The following is an 18,452-nucleotide window of genomic DNA, read 5'->3' on the forward strand; positions in this document are numbered from 1 at the left end:
ATTTTTTTGTGTGTTAATCGTTAAGTTATTCTGGAATAGCTATGCTCTTAAGTGAGTTTCTTTAATACACAGTAAAATGGCGGGCGGTATACGTCAAACAAATCAGAAAGACCGTCCGCCATTTTTCCGAGTATTCCTCCCCCATTTCTAGCGTCCGACCGGACCTAAGTCGTCCCACAGTTAGCGTGCCGATTTACCTCTATTACGCATCCTACCCCCATCATCTTTGAATTAACCGAGGCTTGTTAGGCGCTGGCAAGGCCGCTAAGTGCGTTTCTTTAATACATGGTAAAATGGCGGGCGGTCTGCGTCAAACAAATCAGAAAGACCGTCCGCCATTTTTCCGAGTATTCCTCCCCCATTTCTAGCGTCCGACCGCACCTAAGTCGTTCCACAGTTAGCATGCCGATTTACCTCAGATTAGGCATCCTACCCCCCATCATCTTTGAATTAACCAAGACTTGGCAAGGCTTAGAAAGTGAGGTTTAACTTACCTTTCCTTAAAATTTCAGATCAGACCTACCCTGAGATGGATGAGTTGCTACACTACGAAAGAAAACTACTCTCATCAGAGTGCTTTTAGTTTTTAATCAAACTTTTGGCTTATACTTTGTTTGTAGTTGCCAATTAACAAAAAAAAATTGTTAGAAATTTTTGGTTATAATAATTAATTTAATTAACTAGCTTAATCAAAAATTGGTCCCTTATAATTATTTTTCTTTCACCCCTTTACAGTCACGTGACCATTTCACTTACTTTTCGATTTCTTAACATTCTGAAACATTTTAAAATACATAAATTTTAAAAATTAGTTAATTACTTAAAATAAATTACCGAATGTCTCAAGGAATCAATTTCTTCTTTTTGTGTTGTGAGTTTATCATTCATGATGGATAAATGTTCCGTCATGGAACTTAATTGATCTTCGTAACCGTTAATCGTCGACTCCAATTTAGTCTTAAAATAATTTTAATTAACAACGCTAGACGTTAATGAGTTAAAATTAAACTTAATTACTTTTAATTCTGAAATACTGTTTTTCGCGTCAGCTAATTCTTTCACGTAAATTGCGCATTGTTCCTCCGTGATTTTTAATTTTTGATAAATAGCTGTACACTAAATAATTACAATTAAATTAATTACGTTAAATAATACCAAGAAGTGATATCTAGTTTATTAGGGAGAAGGTATAAATTCGCCCCACATTTATACCAGCTTTATCTCCAGTTCAAACGTATAGTAGGTCCGGAGTTAATCCCCGCCGCCTCTAAAATTACAACCAGCATGCATCTCATTGGTTCTTTAAAACTCGCGTCAGCGCGTCTACCCGAATGACGAAAATTACAATCATATTTTCCGACTGAGGAGAGGCAGCGAAATAGCGCGGCCTCCTTTTACGTCCCCCCCCCCCTTGTATTTTGAAAGGGGGAACTGGGACTATGGCGCGCGGCGAATACTTAGGCATCTTATACATTACCTTCTCCCTAATAAACTAGATATCACTTCTTGATAATACATAACCGTCATTAAGAGCCTTACTAACCTCACTTTGAAAGGCTAGAGCTTTTGTATCGGCTAATTGAAGTTTGATAACTAAAGTTTGTATGTGTTCTCTGACGCAAGTTTCTAAATCAGATTCATTAACTTCGTCCTTATTCGCTTCGAACTGTTTTAATCAATTAATTAATTAATATTAATTAAAACAATTTATTTATTATAATTTCGGGGGCGGTACCTTCATTTCACGTTTTTGTTTAGTTTGAAGTAACTGACATTCTAACATCCAATGTTCCTTTTCCTTAATGCCAAATTAAAATTAAGTTAATTAACGGTGGTTTAATTTTAAATTAAGTACTAATCTATACTTGTTCAAGTTTGGTGACCTTAGTTTCCAAAGCATGTAACTAAATCGAAACGAGAGAGAGAGACATACGTCATTATGACGTCACGCGTGAAAAACGAAGTATTTCTGTATTACTTGATGTCTAATAAGATCCTGGTTTTCGGTAAAGTATTTAATCGACTCTTGATTTTTAATCGCTAAACAATAAGGGACTTCTTTCGGTGGTTCCTTTAAATTTCCCGATAATTAATAATCTTAAGAATCAAATGACCTTATGACCTTCATACCTCGTCTAAATTAGTTATATATTTTTTAGCTCTAATTCTAAATCCGGTAACGGCTCCATTAACCGATGCGGTTTTCCGTAATGGACCAAATAATTTTTTAGGGTTGAATATATTTTCCTTTGGAAGATCCGATAGCAACTACAAAAGTTAATGCGAATCGCGAAAAAGTCTTAATTCCGCCATTAACAAACGAAGAATTAATTCGTTTACCTTATGAAGAATATTGACGATAGAAACAAGACACGATAATAAACATTCATCCGTATTCTTAGTTGCCGTATCAACAGTTGGAAGTTCGTGCTCAACGGCTATTTTTAAACTAAATTGTTTTCTGACCTCTAAGGTCAAAGGTAGCCCGTTAAAATCGTTAATTCGATCGTTAAGATAAGGATAATGGAGGGAGAGAGAAAAGGCGTGTGTGGAACAGTTCAGGTCCGGTGGGACGTTAGAAATGGGGTAGAAATACTCGGAAAAATGGCGGGCGGTCTACGTGATTCGTCTGAAGTAGACTGCCCGCCATTGTTCCCGAGTATTCCTCCCCAATTTCTAACGTCGCACCGGACCTGAACTGTTCCACAGTTAGCGTGCCTATTTCAAAATATGAGAGAAAAGGCGTGTGTGGAACAGTTCAGGTTTGATGGGACGCTAGAAATGGGGTAGAAATACTCGGAAAAATGGCGGGCGGTCTACGTGACTCGTCTGAAGTAGACCACCCGCCATTGTTCCCGAGTATTCCTCCCCAATTTCTAACGTCCCACCGGACCTGAACTGTTCCACAGTTAGCGCGCCTATTTCGAAATATGAGAGAAAAGGCGTGTGTGGAACAGTTCAGGTCCGATGGGACGTTAGAAATGGGGTGGAAATACGCGGAAAAATGGCGGGCGGTCTACGTGATTCGTCTGAAGTAGACTGCCCGCCATTGTTCCCGAGTATTCCTCCCCCATTTCTAACGTCCCACCGGACCTGAACTGTTCCACAGTTAGCGCGCCTATTTCGAAATATGAGAGAAAAGGCGTGTGTGGAACAGTTCAGGTTTGATGGGACGCTAGAAATGGGGTAGAAATACTCGGAAAAATGGCGGGCGGTCTACGTGACTCGTCTGAAGTAGACCACCCGCCATTGTTCCCGAGTATTCCTCCCCAATTTCTAACGTCGCACCGGACCTGAACTGTTCCACAGTTAGCGTGCCTATTTCAAAATATGAGAGAAAAGGCGTGTGTGGAACAGTTCAGGTTTGATGGGACGCTAGAAATGGGGTAGAAATACTCGGAAAAATGGCGGGCGGTCTACGTGATTCGTCTGAAGTAGACTGCCCGCCATTGTTCCCGAGTATTCCTCCCCAATTTCTAACGCCCCACCGGACCTGAACTGTTCCACAGTTAGCGCGCCTATTTCGAAATATGAGAGAAAAGGCGTGTGTGGAACAGTTCAGGTCCGATGGGACGTTACAAATGGGGAAAGAATACTCGGAAAAATGGCGGGCGGTCTACGTGATTCGTCTGAAGTAGACTGCCCGCCATTGTTCCCCGAGTATTCCTCCCCCATTTCTAACGTCCCACCGGACCTGAACTGTTCCACAGTTAGCGCGCGCGCCTATTTCTCTCAGATTTCGAATCCTCCCCCCTATCATCCTTGGTTAAGAAACTCCAAATATTAATTACCATCAAATGTTTCCAATAAAAATTGAACAGACGCAATAAGTTTCTCAAAGACATAATTTAAACTGTCAGTAATTCTACCGTCGGTTAGTAAATACGCTAAAATAAATAAACCGAACTTATCTCCGATACAATTAAAGTAAATTAGCATTTAAATTAACTAACTGTAATTAGTCAGGAGTAGTAACCATCGTTCGACCCGCGCGAAAACTCTGACAATTTGAACAGTTAATTTTTCTAAGGAACGTAAAGAATCAGATAATCTAGGAATGTTTTCGGCCATTTGCCGTTTCATCTGCAAACTATAACGATTATTACTAAACACCTAATCGAGAAGCGATTAACTAAATTCGCTAATTAAAATCGTTAACGTGGTTTTTAATTCCCCTACCTGATTAAAATATAAGGTAGGAGTTTTTCGAGGTAAGAGACGTAACGTGAAACGCAACTGACGAGAAAAGTTGATTTAAACGCGTCTGACTGAAGATAGAGAGAGAGAAAGAAAGAAAGAAAGAAATAAAGAAAGAAAGAGATTAATTTTAAAGAACAAATTAAATTTGTTAATTAAAACTAATTTTAGAAAAAAAAGACGCACCCAGAGAAGGGTGGAATTGGTTTGTTGCCTTGATTGGAAATTGTGAAAGGCTCGTTCAATTTCCTTTAAATATGATGGATGTTCGTGAAGATATTCAATAAACTAATTAATAAAATTAAGTTAATTCGTTTGTCTAATTAAAGGGCGGGTGAAGTAGAAAATCAAGTGATTTTTTATCGTTTCTTCTGCGAATGATAAGACCAGTCTGCATAGTGAAACATTCAGGAAATACTTCCGAATGATTTTAAAATTCAAATTAGGTTCAGATTTTAAGGATAATTTTAAATAAGCCCCTCCGACCAATCGCGTAACGCCCTGCCTTTTAATTAACAAAATTCTCGTGGCACGCATGCTCCGTGTTGAATGAAATTTATCACGAGATTTGATAAAATTTGGCGCGCGACGTGACAATCGTGGCGCGAGACATGGAGCATGCGTGCCACGAGAATTTTGTTAATAAAAAGGCAGGGCGTTACGCGATTGGTCGGAGGGGCTTATTTAAAATTATCCTTAAAATCTGAACCTAATTTGAATTTTAAAATCATTCGGAGTTGGTATTTCCTGAATGTTTCACTGTGCAAACTGGTCTTATAATTAGTAGAAGAATCGATAAGAAAAATCACTTGATTTTCCACTTCACCCTCCCTTTAACAATGATTGGTTCTTTAAAGTTACTTTGCTCAAAACATGCGATTGCAGTTTAGAAGAAAGGCCACTTTTTAAGAAATTCCGCATTTGCTGTTCCATATACATATGCAAATCGGATAATTTACGTAAAAGTTCCGTTAAATTTAGTCCGAAAGTGGATAAATAAGATATCACATCTTTCCAATAATGGGACACAAAAACGGGAGGTTCCAAGCTCATTAATTTTGAATTTCCTTTTTTTAATAGAGAGCGTCAATTAAACCCGAACTTAAAGGGAGGGTGAAGTGGAAAATCAAGTGATTTTTTTATCGATTCTTCAACTAATTTTAAGACCAGTCTGCATAGTCAAACATTCAGGAAATACCAGCTCCGAATGATTTTAAAATTCAAATTAGGTTCAGATTTTAAGGATAATTTGAAACAAGGACTGCCGACCAATCGCGTAACGCCCTGCCTTTTTATTAACAAAATTCTCGTGGCACGCATGCTCCGTGTCGAATGAAATTTATCACGAGATTTGATAAAATTAGGCGCGCGACGTGACAATCGTGGCGCGAGACATAGAACGTGCCACGAGAATTTTGTTAACAAAAAGGCAGGGCGTTACGCGATTGGTCGGAAGTCCTTGTTTAAAATTATCCTTAAAACCTGAACCTAATTTGAATTTTCAAATCATTCGGAAGTGTTTCACTATGCAGACTGGTCTTAAAATTAGTAGAAGAACCGATAAAAAATCACTTGATTTTCTACTTTACCCTCCCTTTAAATACCAATTTTAATTTAATTTGGCCTTACTAGAATCAACGAAAGGCAGTTTATCTTCTACAATAACTAGAACAGACGAGAGTTTTTGCCCTAACTCAGTTTCAACTTTATCTAAGTCTTCGCGGCTTATCGTGAAAATTTGGTCTAAATTAGGCCTAATTACGCAAATTAAATAAACTAAACTAACACTTACCATATCGTCTCTTGCTCTTTACATTCCATTAGTTCTTTTTCTAAATTTCTAATTCGTATCTAAATTTGTTAATCGCGCAAGTTAGACAATGGAAGCCCATGGGTAACAGGCTGGGAAATAAGGATATTTTTTAAACTAGTCCTTTGGACCAGTGACCCCCTAGTGTCTGAAATAATTTACTGGTCTCCGGACTGGTCCCAGCCTTTGCTCTCCAATAGATTTGCAATTAATAAACTGGTCCCGAGGACCAGTAACCCCCACTTCTTGAATTAAAAAACTAATCCAAGCAATTAATAAACTGGTTTTGGACCAGAGGAAGTGTGCTATTTCCCAGCCTGATGGGTAAACCAATGAGATAGAATATATATTTTAAACCTAGAGTCACAACGTGAAATCTCGAGATCGACGTTTCGCGATACACCTTTTGTCGAGCATGAATCTTTATAAAATACGGGTGGCGCCACCTATTAATCACCCTAAGAACTTTTTTATTACCGTCTGCTGCTATAATCTGTGTAACAAGTTGTCAAGATTGTTTTTAAACGTGTTAAATAAAATACGCGAGTTAAATAATAAAAACTTTAGTCCTTTTTAATCTAATAAATAGATGAAATAAAAATCATAACGATGTTTCTGATTGAAAATAAGCGAGTAAAAGTTGTAATTAGTTCCGCTAGAGGCTCACAGATGGCGCTGTCATGTTTTGATAAACGTGCTTGATAAAAGCAATGTGTTTCGCGGTAAGCCGATTTGAATTGTAACTCTATCTATCTCATTGGGGTAAACTAGTCTAAGGGGGGTCTTCGAAGTAAAATTATTCTCACTTCAATTTTGGCACGTTCTTCGGCTAATTTCTGTATGGTTTGTTCGCGGGCGTTAAGGTTTTCGTTCCACGTGGCTTCCTGTTGGGCAGCTTCAGCTTTGAGCTGGATTAACTCTTTAGAAAGGTCTTCGACTAATTTACGTTGCTCCATTTCAGTATTGTAAACCTAACCACCCCCACAACATTGATATTTGACTCTCGCGAAATTACTAATTTCGTGACAATAGTCAAACACAAAGAATCTAACCTGTTGATGAAGTTTTTCATTTTCTTCAATTCTATTAAGGAGCTCTTCGTCTAAAATACTCTTATCTTCAACTTTAGGTGAAGCCTGACCTTTGACCTTTAAAATTAGATTACTAAAAGTTTAACCGAAATTTTGCACAATTTAATTGGGACTTTCCTATGGCCCATAGAAATAACATTGGCGACAATATAAATTAATGTAGTTAATTTCTCTTAAACTAATTAAGTTAGAAACTAATGACTAAGAGCAATTAATTTGGGTTAAATTCCTTGATATTTGGTCAAAATTTTGTAGACATTGAACAAACCAGTTCAGAGAAAAAAATATTTTTCTATGGCCCATAGAAATAACATTGGCGACAATATTTATTAATGCAGTTAATTTCTCTTAAACTAATTAAGTTAGCAACGTATGACTATGAAAAATTAATTTGGGTTAGTTTCCTTGATATTTGGTCAAATGTTTGTAGAGATTGAACAAACCAGTTCAGAGAAAAAATATTTTTCTATGGCCCATAGAAATAACATTGGCGACAACATTAATTAATGTAGTTAATTTCTCTTAAACTAATTAAGTTAGTAACTTATAACTATGATCAATTAATTTGGATTAGTCTAATGGATATTTGGTCAAATTTTTGTAGAGATTGAACAAACTAGTTCAGAGAAAAAAATATTTTTCTATGGCCCATAGAAATAACATTGGCGACAATATTAATTAATGTAGTTAATTTCTCTTAAACTAATTAAGTTAGCAACTTATGACTATGAAAAATTAATTTGTATAGGTCTAATGGATATTTGGTCAAAATGTTGTAGACATTGAACAAACCAGTTCAGAGAAAAAAAAATAATTTTCTATGGCCCATAGAAATAACCTTGGCGACAATATTTATTTATGAAGTTAATTTCTCTTAAACTAATTAAGTTAGCAACTTATGACTATGAGCAATTAATTTGGATTAGTCTAATGGATATTTGGTCAAATGTTTGTAGAGATTGAACAAACCAGTTCAGAAAAAAAAATATTTTTCTATGACCCATAGAAATAGCATTGGCGCCAACATTAATTTATGTAGTTAATTTCTCTTAAACTAATTAAGTTAGAAACTTATGACTATGAGCAATTAATTTGGATAAGTCTAATGGTAATTTGGTCAAAATTTTGTAGAGATTGAACAAAACAGTTCAGAGAAAAAAATATGTTCCTATGGCCCATAGAAATAACATTGGCGACAACATTAATTAATGTAGTTAATTTCTCTTAAACTAATTAAGTTAGCAACGTATGACTATGACCAATTAATTTGGGTTAGTTTCCTTGATATTTGTTCAAATTTTGAAAGAAATCGGTTAAAAATAAACCCCAAGTAAAAGAAGGTAGACTTACTTTTCTGTTCTTAGTCTTGTCATCAGAAACGGTTAACAGATCTTCCTGCAAAACTCCCACCCTCTTGGTCAGTTGCATGTTTCGAAAATTCAGACATTCTATCTCTTGTTCCAATTTTCTAGCAATCTGATCCTTTTCTTTCAACAATTCTTTAAGATCAGTGTTCTTAGATTGTTCATCAGAAACTGCTTTCTTCAGAACTGAGGTGTGGGTACGAAGCTACAATAATTTAATTAGCATAATTAATAATTAGCAAGAGTTATAATGCCAAATCAATGTCCTATTATTTACCTTTGAGTATTCAGTAGCTAATTTCTGATATTTAGTTGCAAAATCCGATGGACTTCCCGAGTTATCCATTTGATGACTTTTACTTTGAGTTATGTACTTCTGCGGTTTTAAGTACAAATTTGACCAAGGCTTACCGTAATATTCCTAGCATTGGCCAGGCTTATTTTATAGCGAAAAAAACTGAATAGAACATTAATGATATTAATTTAGAATTACGTAAACTATTTAAAAATTCGCGTTAACATTTCAAGCAATTTTCCACCATATTTGACAAGACCAATAACTTGATAAGGGGGAGTAAACAACAACGATACTGATTAGAGACACCTTTGATACCAAACAGATATAGAGGTACGTACAAACAAAACGCCTTTAGAGACGTCGAAGTTGATCAATCCTCAATGTTATTTATTGATACTGGTCGGCCGTACCTACTACTTTTTTGTTTTTCATTTCGCCAATTTCAAGCAGGGCCGGAAATAAGCAATAAAATGTTTTAATGTCCCATAATTTTTTTAAAAACTAAGGGGGTCACTGGACATTTTGACCAATAAATTTTCCGATGTTTTTATAGCTTGACTATGAAGATGCAACACTATTTTTGCACACTCCAGTGGACAATGTCCCATAAATTTTCCAGTCAAAGGAGGGGTCACTGGACACATGTCCTATAAGAAGTTTTTCTTATTTCCGGCCCTCATTTCAAGTTTTTGACCTCTTAGAAAACGTGTCTGCTACAGAGTCTGCTTCTTTTGCAACTGTTGTTTGTACAGCGCGCATTGGCGTGGATGGTAACATTTTGACCTAGAAATCCCAAAATTAGGGCTTAAAAATCGGTTTTTAGAGTTTAATTTTAGAATTTATAAGAGTGTATATCAAGTTTATCGGTTAAATGCCTGGAATTGGTTTAAAAGACGATACAAACGATAGTGAAGTTGAAGATATGGATCAAGAAACACCGGAAAGTGAAAAATCTTCCAATGATTCTTCATCTTCGGGATCTGATGATGATGATGACGACGATGATGATAGTTCGGAAATGGATGAAGCGGATTGTGAACGACGCAGAGCCGAATGTATGGATGATATGGCAGACTTGGAAAGGCAATTTATGCACTTAAAAGAGCAGTAAGTTTACAGTTTATGATGTCACTGGTCCATAAGTTCCAAAATTGGTAAGTAAATGCTTTATTCTCGACTTTAAGGTTGTATCGAGAACGCGCAAACCAAGTTGAACTAAAACTAGACGAAGTTAGATCAGGGAGAGCGGTAGAATATTTGCAACCTTTAGAGGAGCTTCAAGTTAATATGAGAATAAGAACGGAGATTGCTGGTAAAATATATATATGTTGCTCTTAATTATATTTCGCGCCTTAACAACGTGTTCAATTTAATTTAATTTAATTAAACAGGTATTCTGAGAGAATATAAATTAGCTAACATAACAAACAAAAACACAGCTGAAAAATTAGCATCGTTTCAAAATTTTGAGAGTGAAAAAGCTCTACTTTGGGATTCGATTAAAAGTGACTTAGAGGAGAAAATTAGGAGATTGGAAGAGGATAGAAATAACGTTGACATCACATCCGGTAACTAAACAAATATGGAAATTAATTTGTCTGAAAATTTAATGTGTTATTTAAAATATTTCAGATCTTTGGAGTGAACAAGTTAATTATAAAAAACGTGATAGACGTCCGGAATCGGTTACAAATGATAAACGAAAAAAACCAGTTACAGTTTCTGATATCCTTTTAAATACGTTAAGCCTTGTCACATGCATGTGAATAATTATCCTACATTTTTCCTTAATTCTTATTTCACGACCCTTTGTGGTTTATATGCTTCACGAAAATGAGATACTGGAAGATTGGACGCTAATTAGAAAAGCTCTAAAGGTATATTAACAATTAATTTAATTTCAATTTAGCAGCCTCAAATATTAATTTTGAAGTGATTTAAAACATGTTTTTCAGTGTTCATCAGAATTCTAGCTTGAAAGCTTGAAGAAGAAATATATTTACAAAGTTTAATTTCTCCGCGCAATCATCATCATAAAATTGTTGATCATATTTTAAATTATTGTAAATATTCATATATTTTAATTTTTTAAATAAACTGAGTACTGAGTAGTCTTGTATTTTAAGCCTTGGCTGCCTTTTTCTTCCGTGTTTATTCTTTAATTCTAAGCGAAATAGTCAAAAAGGGGAACGTAGAAGTTATTTTCTAACTACTTTATTTAGAAATAATTTTAAATATTCAAAAATAATTTTGCATTCAGAATCATTGAAAATTAAAAATGTCACACGATTAGTTTCTAAATATTCCTTATGTTTAACTGGTCACGGCCCCACCACTGATTGGCTGCCACTGCCTGCCAGTGCCAGATTGCTTCCGGCGCCAAATCCAATCCCGCATTCCGGTTCCCGCCAATAAGAAAACGACCTCCATAGACGTCTGCTAAACATTCTGCTCAAGCCAGGCCACGGGGCGGCTAATGTAAAAGTCAAAACTGGTTAGTTTTTGACAATTATGGGAGGAAATGATGTTAAAATTAATTTAAATTCGAAAGAAATAGATATATTTCGAGATACACCTGTCAGACTATTAGGTATTTAATAAAAGATTATGTTTTAAATCAAAACTTTGTGTAAAACCACATTATTACGTCGCCATGACCTTTTGACCTCTGACGTTAGTATTTTACAATTAAATTTAATTTAATAGGATATACAAATGAAGTAGGAGAGGCGTTCCGTGCCTTAGTACCAGTTAAAGTAGTTCATTTAAGCTACGCAGTCGCTTCCGCTTATGTTCTAGCTGATACTGGTGACAAAGTTGTTAAAACTAATAAGGTAAAGAACGTAAAACCCATAATACACCATCCTCAGAACCCCACTCTAAAACAGCGTGGTCTAAAACCCCAGAATGCGCGTTCAAAAATAAAATTATGCCTATTTATTTCAGATTTTAGATGAAAGCTCGACAAAAGATAAATTTGGAAAATTAGCTTCCTCAGCGTTAGATACGTTAATATGGCAAAGTCTAGCATCTGTAGTGATACCAGGCTTTACCATTAACCGTGCCTGCGCCCTTTCCCTGTACCTTTTTAAGAAATACTCTAAACTTAAGCCAGTAACGGCAAAATGGGCAACAGTCGCAATTGGCTTGGGTTGTATACCATTCATTGTTAAGCCTATTGACCATTCTGTTGATTTATTAATGGATAAATCACTCAGAGTTTGGTTACCTCAGCTCCGTTAAATACTATATAACTATAGTAGAAAACAGCCAAATAGAAAATAATGTAGACACTTAATAAGTGTAATAATTGAAAATTAGATAAGAAATATTAATATATTTTAAACCTAATTTATCCAATCATGTATAATGTTTAAATGTTTTTGAATTTACCAGATTTATTTTGTAATTGTATTTGTACATGGATCGATAGTGTTTCAACCCTCAATTTTAAATTTGTTAAACTTTTACCAGAATTTTTATAGATAAACTAGAAATTTTTGTAATAAAAATGTTTTTTGAAAATTAAAAATTTTGAATTTGTGAAACTTATTTTTTTTTTTTTTTTTCAAAAATAAAATAAATTCACATTCCGGTAAAAAAATAAATTGCTAAAACGTGTATCGGTACAATATATATATTTCTAAATATTGCGCCTACACATATACCATCCTTTTAAATATTAATAAAAAAAAAAAAACTATTGAACAAATCGCGCTATTATATATTTCTTTGGTATTTCTAAATTAAACAATATTTAGTCGCACCCTTCAAAGGGACCAGTTTTCTCTGAAAATATTGCCTCTGCAATATTCTAAGATCTATATGAACCATTATCTTTCTAAACGTACCACTTAAGTACCGTCCGAAATAGGCTAAATGCAAACCTGGATAAATTGTGCGACCTATTCTCTTCAATTACTAATTTTTAAGTTTTATAGATATCACGTGAGCTGACACGCTCTCGCAGTAATTATAAACTAATATTCATTAGTGATATCTTTGGTATTTACTACATCCTTAAAACCCCACCAAAAAACGTTTTCAGTCTTTCATCTTTGTGTGTTTAACCTTTGACCTTAACAATAAAGCTAAGGCTTAGCTCCGATAGTTATAGTTCATTTTAAATGTTTTCACGTCAAAATTTTAATACTTTGAACGCAATCTTTCTATAAAACCCTTTAATTTCTTAACCTATGCCTACACATTAAAGTTAAAACTATATTATTACATCCTTAAAAACCCCACCAAAAACCTTTTCAGTCTTCCATCTTTTTGTGTTTAACCTTTGACCTTAACGATAAAGCCAAGTCTTAGCTCCGATACTTTGTTTTAAATCTTTTCACGTCAAAATTTTAATACTTTGAATACAATCCCTTAAATTTCCTAACCAATGCCTACACATACAAATTTAAACTTAAAACTATCAAAATAACAATTAATAGAAACAAACACCTAAGCCTTGGCCTTTAGCATTAAATGAATTGACGTGACGTCATCGCCCAGTTGCGATAATCCACTAAATACCTAAAAACTTTCCTAACTACCGGATTAACTAACCCTAACTTGTAATATCAGTCCATCCCATTGCCCTTAATCTTTAGATTCCTTACGTCGTCGCCTTCGTTGACATTTTGGACAAGGCTTAGAGCTATTCATACACCCCCTATGATACACACCTAGACACTGTTCGCAATGATACGTCGTATCGGTTTCGAAAGGATAAATAATCTTAGGAATGCTACAAACTTCGCAAATAAAACCTTTCTGACTGCATAATACACACTTTAACACGTGTTTCTTACCAAACGCGATCGCCTTTGACAAAGACTGAGCTAAGGCGCCATTAGGAATTAGGAGCAAATCGTAAAGGGAATAGGAATGAATGTGTTCGAAGAGATACTCTCGTGGCCATAAAATTTTACGAAACTCGTCCGCGACTTCTTCGCGACAAGTAAACAGATAAGAACGTAGGAAACCCAACTGCCCGCGTAAATGCTGAATTTCGACTAGTTCATTTACAACAGTGTATAATTGGGGGTTTGCTTTACGAATATCAATTAAGGGCTCTTCGTTAATTAAAAGTAAAAATTCCTTGGCTTTTTTACTAATAGGATGCTTACGAAAATCCCAATTATATAAAACCCTCGATGGTACATAATATTCATCCCCTTGATGGCAATCTTTACAATAATTATAACCATCATAGGTACAAAGGTTTGGGTTACCGTAAATCATACCAATTTGACATCCACATTCGTGGCATTTATAGTTTTGAGAATCCAAGCCTCGTTCGGGACAAATTTTTAAGAAAATGGATAGTAGTTCTTGCATTTTTTCATCCATGTCCTTTGAACTGAGAGTAAAAGTTTTGGGAATGACTTCAAAGTCAGATAGATCGGGTGAAAAATCAGGGGGAGTTGTCGAGCTACCGATGCTGCTTGAATCCTGATAAATCAACTATAGTATTAAGCTCAATGAACAACATAGCGTTGCTTATGTTAAAATCTTACCATATCAGACTTGAAATCCAGGCAAACTGGTTTCGTTTTCAAGTAATTTGTACCAAGTTCCGGTGTTGCGGCTAAGACATGAATAGCTGGTTTATCTCTAGCGTAACTTTGAAAAATAGAGTCATAACTCTGTGAATCAAAATCAGGGCTATTGGCTTCAGGATTGATTTCGCACGAAGACCAACTACTTTTAACATCATCCAACTTATTTCCTGATCCCGAATCACGTCTTTTACTCGGGTCAGTATCCGAATCAATAATTGTAGTGTCTGATACGTCAACAAACATATGGTCAAAGCCAGGTGCACACTGAGGTGACGAAGCCATCGCTCCATATTGGTGGTAAGTATCTGATGATCCCCCAAACCCTAAATCGTCTATGTCATTTTGTGACTTAGTTTCAACATCTAAACTGTTTGATTCACAATCGATCGGGCAACTCGATAATGATGTAGAAGATTCTAATGGAAGATTTTAGATAAGTTTATCGCGATGTTTACATGTGGAAATGGTCCATGTTTTGATTCTAGAGAGAATGATGTAAAGGCCCGTTCAAACGACACTCTTTTTCTCGCTACGCTCGCTGTGCTGAGCTCATCAGATTTTCTAGCTTCACCAGCCTCTAGAAAATGCACTGTTCACATGGCCGAAATTTTCTCATTCTTGATCTCGGCAAAGCGAGAAAAAAAGTTGAAAAAATTCAACTTTTTTTCTCTCTTTGCTCGGCACAGCCAATAGAGTGCTTCCGAAATGACGTCATTCTTTGTTGTGTAGTCTGCTTCTATGTGGAAATGTGTTTTCTTTGGTTTCACTGGCTCGAATCCCTTGAAATTTTACTGATAAGTATATTGAAGGGTTTAAAATTATCGTGCAAAGTTTTAAAACGATTAGATGTTTTTCAAAAAATGCATTAAAGTTTTATTTATGCATAATCAAAACCTATTTATTAACCTAGAGAATTTTTAAGAAAAAAACTATTCGTTTTAAATCTTTGCACGATAATTTATAACCCTTCGATATCTCTTACTAAAATTTCAAGAGATTCGAACTTTTTTCCTCGCTTTGCCGAGATCAAGAATGAGAAAATTTTGGCCGTGTGAACAGTGCATTTTCTAGAGGCTGGTGAAGCCAGAAAATCTGATGAGCTCAGCACAGCGAGCGTAGCGAGAAAAAGAGTGTCGTCTGAACGGGCCTTAAAACCAAAACATGGCGTTTTTGGCCAGGACTTGATTTTAAAGTAGATACCTATTGATATGGTTTCGCTTAAAGACGATGATGTGGTTGTAGCACCATCGCAGGGCGTTTGTGACATTATCGGTAAATCGCGTGTCTTTGAAACGCTACCAGTTTGTGTTTGAACAGCAACTTTTTTACTTTTTTTAACTTTTCCTCCAGATTTCTTATAACTCTTTGATAAAGACTCTACCGCGTCTTCAGCTGGCATTACTGGTTCGGGAGATTCAGGGGGATTCCATATACCAGATAAAAGTAAAGGCTCGGGGGACCATGTGTTCAAATACACAGAATTGTACGTTAACTGGAATTTAAACACTTCTAGTCCTTCAATAAACGTTCTCATGATGTATGGTTGTTCAGGGTCGCTCAAATAAGCATTTTGAATGTAGTAAGAGTTTAACGTGGATTTATCCATGATTAACGAGTCTAAGTAACTTTTTAATAAACCATCATTCAAAGCGATTCTAATCCACGAACGGCATCTACCAACATCGCTATTTATGTTACTTAGGTTGGATATTTGTGATAAAACTTGCTTGTGGCTAAAAAGTAATTAAAAGTAGTCGATTTAAGGTGAAATTCATAAACGTCGGACGCAACGCAATTTAGTACAGGCAAAGGCAGGGCGTCGTGCCAAAAGACGGAAGTTTGCGCACGACGCCCTGCCTTTGCCTGTACTAAATTGCGTTGCGTCCGACGTTTATGAATTCCACCTTTTATCATTAATAATAAGATTTTAATGACAATTCTTCATTAATTTTACGCGGATACTTACCTATAAACCATAACAACTGGCCAAAAATCAGGATCAGGCATTCTATCAGAATTGCTTGTATTGAACAAATTTGTCATTTTACGCGAGAATTTCGTTTTGAGTCCGTGTATAAATATAGCTTCTAAAGAATGGCACAAACTTTCTACTTCTTCTCCGTGGCATATTGGTATATTTTTGCCTATGAAGCTTAACTGTAGTTCGCGTACAGCACGACGTAGCTCATCAGTAATGTAATGCTTGGCTAAAATTGTTCGTGCTGTGTCTTCAACGCTTGTTGGAGACGTAGCTTTTTTCCACAGATTAGACATTTTTAAATAGAAGGCTTTTTTTTAACTAGCTCAAAGATTATGAGAGTCTTTTTATAATTAATAACAATAAAATTTCCTTAAGCCTTTGTCCATGCAGGGTTTTGTTGTGAATGTGACATGATTACCAGATGTCGCAGATTAAAATGTTTTTGACTTTTTGTTGCAATAAATGAACACCACGAGGTTGAACTGATTATTCATCATAAATAAACATTTACTACTGATAATAATTTAAAGAAAAGATAACACGACCTACGCGCAAAAAACGTGGGGCCCGTTGATTAAGTTGCAAAGTATAAATAAAACGTTATGCACTGCAAAGTTCAAATATTATGCCACAATATTTTTTTAGTTATAATGGAACATCATTTCCGGTAAATTTTGGATTTTTTTTTTTCGAAATGTTATTCAAATAATTGAACAGTATTTTGCATTCGAATTCTGTGTATTTGACGCTTTATATGATGTTTAGACAATAAAATTGTGCACGGTCTATGGACTCAACATCAACTTTTTTGTCGACAAAAATATGTTCAATATAATTGAATAAATCATGTGGAATGTAATCAATATATTTGTCCAATTAAGCTTTAGGGATTTTTCTAATATTGGGCTTTCAACACCATGATGGCTTTTGATTTGCACAATTGGTGAAAAGTCTTGGGAATATAAGATTATGAATTTTATAGATGTCCCCCATTTAATTTGTGCAAAACATTGAGCGTGTAAAGGCCGCATAAAACTTTCCAAACGCAATGAGTCATGACACATTGACATTTGACAGTCGAAGCAAGGAAGATGGAGATAGGGAAGTTTCGTGTAACGCTATAACTCCGGTCGCCCAAAAATCCCGTTTTCGGCGTGGATGTGCATGTGCGCACGCGCCGCACTTTTCTCGCGCATCGTGTTGAGGATAGGCGGCACTACCGGTTTCCTGCGCAGTTCAAACTAACGCCGAATATAAGTCACGTGACCTGCTACATTTCGTGAAGAGAGATTCCTATACTGACCAAACTTCCCTATCTCCATCTTCCTTGGTCGAAGTTCTTCATAACGCAAACGCAACAAAGCGCGCTTGGATACAGGCTGGGAAATAGCACACTTCCTCTGGTCCAAAACCAGTTTATTAATTGCTTGGACTAGTTTTTTAATTCAAAAAGTGGGGGTTACTGGTCCTCGGGACCAGTTTATTAATTGCAAATCTATTGGAGAACAAAGGCTGGGACCAGTCCGGAGACCAGTTAATTATTTCGGGGACTAGAGGGGTCACTGGTCCCAAGGACTAGTTTAAAAAATATCCTTATTTCCCAGCCTGCTTGGATAAATGGATAACATAAACAGGGCCGGAAATAAGACTGGTTACAGGAATAGAGACTGGTGATTGGTGAATCAGTTCGTCTGCTGTGGTTTGTGTCAAATTGTATTTGGAACAAGAGACTTCGTGAGCTAAAATTAAAGAAATTACAGGACAGGTTTAAAACGGCTCACTAATTAGTTCTTCAATTACTATAATTTAAGTTGGCATACAAAATTAGTACATTACTAAGCCTAAATTCCTCCTTTTCTCCGCGGTTTGTTTGAATGTCATCGTCTTATCCTATCTTTAAGCCTTGGCTCAATAATACAAACAAAGTGACACTAAAACCGCAAATTGTCAAAAATGAACAATGACTTATTAAGAGCAATAATTAAAAGCGCTAGTGACACGTTTAACAACCTTAAAATTACGGAAGTAGCTTCCCCTGGCGATGGAAATGGATTGTTAACAATAGAAATAACTAATTCAACAAACACAGTATATTTCCCAGCTATTGGAGGATACATAACAACAAAAGAACAATGTCTCCCTACTGATAAAAC

At 35.8% G+C, this 18,452-nt stretch overlaps 4 protein-coding genes across 5 annotated transcripts; 2 read left to right on the forward strand and 2 right to left on the reverse strand.

Annotated features, from left to right (window-relative positions):
- Positions 1-568: 568 nt before the first annotated feature.
- On the reverse strand, positions 569-9,092 carry LOC149654326 (protein phosphatase 1 regulatory subunit 21). Its single transcript, XM_089845783.1, has 20 exons — positions 8,740-9,092; positions 8,449-8,667; positions 7,060-7,155; positions 6,814-6,978; positions 5,990-6,048; positions 5,827-5,921; positions 5,059-5,264; positions 4,384-4,485; positions 4,180-4,268; positions 3,954-4,090; positions 3,792-3,887; positions 2,341-2,468; positions 2,131-2,268; positions 1,979-2,071; positions 1,866-1,904; positions 1,736-1,798; positions 1,544-1,666; positions 1,018-1,116; positions 835-957; positions 569-775 (listed from the first exon to the last, which is right to left on the reverse strand). The coding sequence occupies exons 1-20, from the start codon at positions 8,806-8,808 to the stop codon at positions 749-751; spliced, it is 2,166 nt and encodes a 721-aa protein (XP_089701909.1). The 5' UTR covers positions 8,809-9,092; the 3' UTR covers positions 569-748.
- Positions 9,093-9,474: 382 nt separating this feature from the next.
- LOC149654327 (breast cancer metastasis-suppressor 1-like protein-A) lies at positions 9,475-10,879 on the forward strand. Its single transcript, XM_089845799.1, has 6 exons — positions 9,475-9,867; positions 9,945-10,072; positions 10,152-10,328; positions 10,393-10,485; positions 10,564-10,637; positions 10,716-10,879. Exons 1-6 carry the CDS (start codon positions 9,632-9,634, stop codon positions 10,731-10,733), a joined length of 726 nt encoding a protein of 241 aa, XP_089701925.1. The 5' UTR covers positions 9,475-9,631; the 3' UTR covers positions 10,734-10,879.
- Positions 10,880-11,154: 275 nt separating this feature from the next.
- Positions 11,155-12,097, forward strand: LOC149654328 (mitochondrial fission process protein 1). Its single transcript, XM_089845800.1, has 3 exons — positions 11,155-11,350; positions 11,467-11,594; positions 11,707-12,097. The coding sequence occupies exons 1-3, from the start codon at positions 11,272-11,274 to the stop codon at positions 12,001-12,003; spliced, it is 504 nt and encodes a 167-aa protein (XP_089701926.1). The 5' UTR covers positions 11,155-11,271; the 3' UTR covers positions 12,004-12,097.
- A 41-nt stretch (positions 12,098-12,138) lies between these two features.
- On the reverse strand, positions 12,139-17,235 carry LOC149654329 (pleckstrin homology domain-containing family M member 1-like). 2 transcript variants are annotated; one of them, XM_089845797.1, is made up of 4 exons: positions 16,285-17,235; positions 15,519-16,051; positions 14,274-14,734; positions 12,139-14,220 (listed from the first exon to the last, which is right to left on the reverse strand). In XM_089845797.1, the coding sequence occupies exons 1-4, from the start codon at positions 16,590-16,592 to the stop codon at positions 13,354-13,356; spliced, it is 2,169 nt and encodes a 722-aa protein (XP_089701923.1). In that variant the 5' UTR covers positions 16,593-17,235; the 3' UTR covers positions 12,139-13,353. The 2 variants fall into 2 exon arrangements, with proteins under 2 accessions (XP_089701923.1, XP_089701924.1); XM_089845798.1 differs by having other exon boundaries at positions 12,139-14,208; positions 16,285-17,220.
- Between the last annotated feature and the right edge of the window lie 1,217 nt (positions 17,236-18,452).

Source organism: Phalangium opilio, unplaced genomic scaffold (assembly GCF_054372755.1).
Source record: "Phalangium opilio isolate 3A_F unplaced genomic scaffold, DU_Popi_V2 ptg000079l_1, whole genome shotgun sequence".
In the NCBI taxonomy this organism is placed as follows: domain Eukaryota; kingdom Metazoa; phylum Arthropoda; class Arachnida; order Opiliones; family Phalangiidae; genus Phalangium; species Phalangium opilio.

Coding starts and splice junctions, on each gene's coding strand:
- LOC149654326 (XM_089845783.1), bottom strand. CDS start 8,808: ATGGATAACTCGGGAAGTCCATCGGATTTTGCAACTAAATATCAGAAA. Junction 7,156..8,448: donor ACAAGACTAAGAACAGAAAA/GTAAGTCTACCT, acceptor CTAATTTTAAAG/GTCAAAGGTCAGGCTTCACC. Junction 1,905..1,978: donor AGGATCTTATTAGACATCAA/GTAATACAGAAA, acceptor GTTTCGATTTAG/TTACATGCTTTGGAAACTAA.
- LOC149654327 (XM_089845799.1), top strand. CDS start 9,632: ATGCCTGGAATTGGTTTAAAAGACGATACAAACGATAGTGAAGTTGAA. Junction 9,868..9,944: donor TTTATGCACTTAAAAGAGCA/GTAAGTTTACAG, acceptor CTCGACTTTAAG/GTTGTATCGAGAACGCGCAA. Junction 10,486..10,563: donor AAAACCAGTTACAGTTTCTG/ATATCCTTTTAA, acceptor TTCTTATTTCAC/GACCCTTTGTGGTTTATATG.
- LOC149654328 (XM_089845800.1), top strand. CDS start 11,272: ATGGGAGGAAATGATGTTAAAATTAATTTAAATTCGAAAGAAATAGAT. Junction 11,351..11,466: donor TACACCTGTCAGACTATTAG/GTATTTAATAAA, acceptor TTAATTTAATAG/GATATACAAATGAAGTAGGA. Junction 11,595..11,706: donor AAGTTGTTAAAACTAATAAG/GTAAAGAACGTA, acceptor TATTTATTTCAG/ATTTTAGATGAAAGCTCGAC.
- LOC149654329 (XM_089845797.1), bottom strand. CDS start 16,592: ATGTCTAATCTGTGGAAAAAAGCTACGTCTCCAACAAGCGTTGAAGAC. Junction 16,052..16,284: donor CCAGTTGTTATGGTTTATAG/GTAAGTATCCGC, acceptor ATTACTTTTTAG/CCACAAGCAAGTTTTATCAC. Junction 14,735..15,518: donor AAGCGAAACCATATCAATAG/GTATCTACTTTA, acceptor ATCTTCCATTAG/AATCTTCTACATCATTATCG.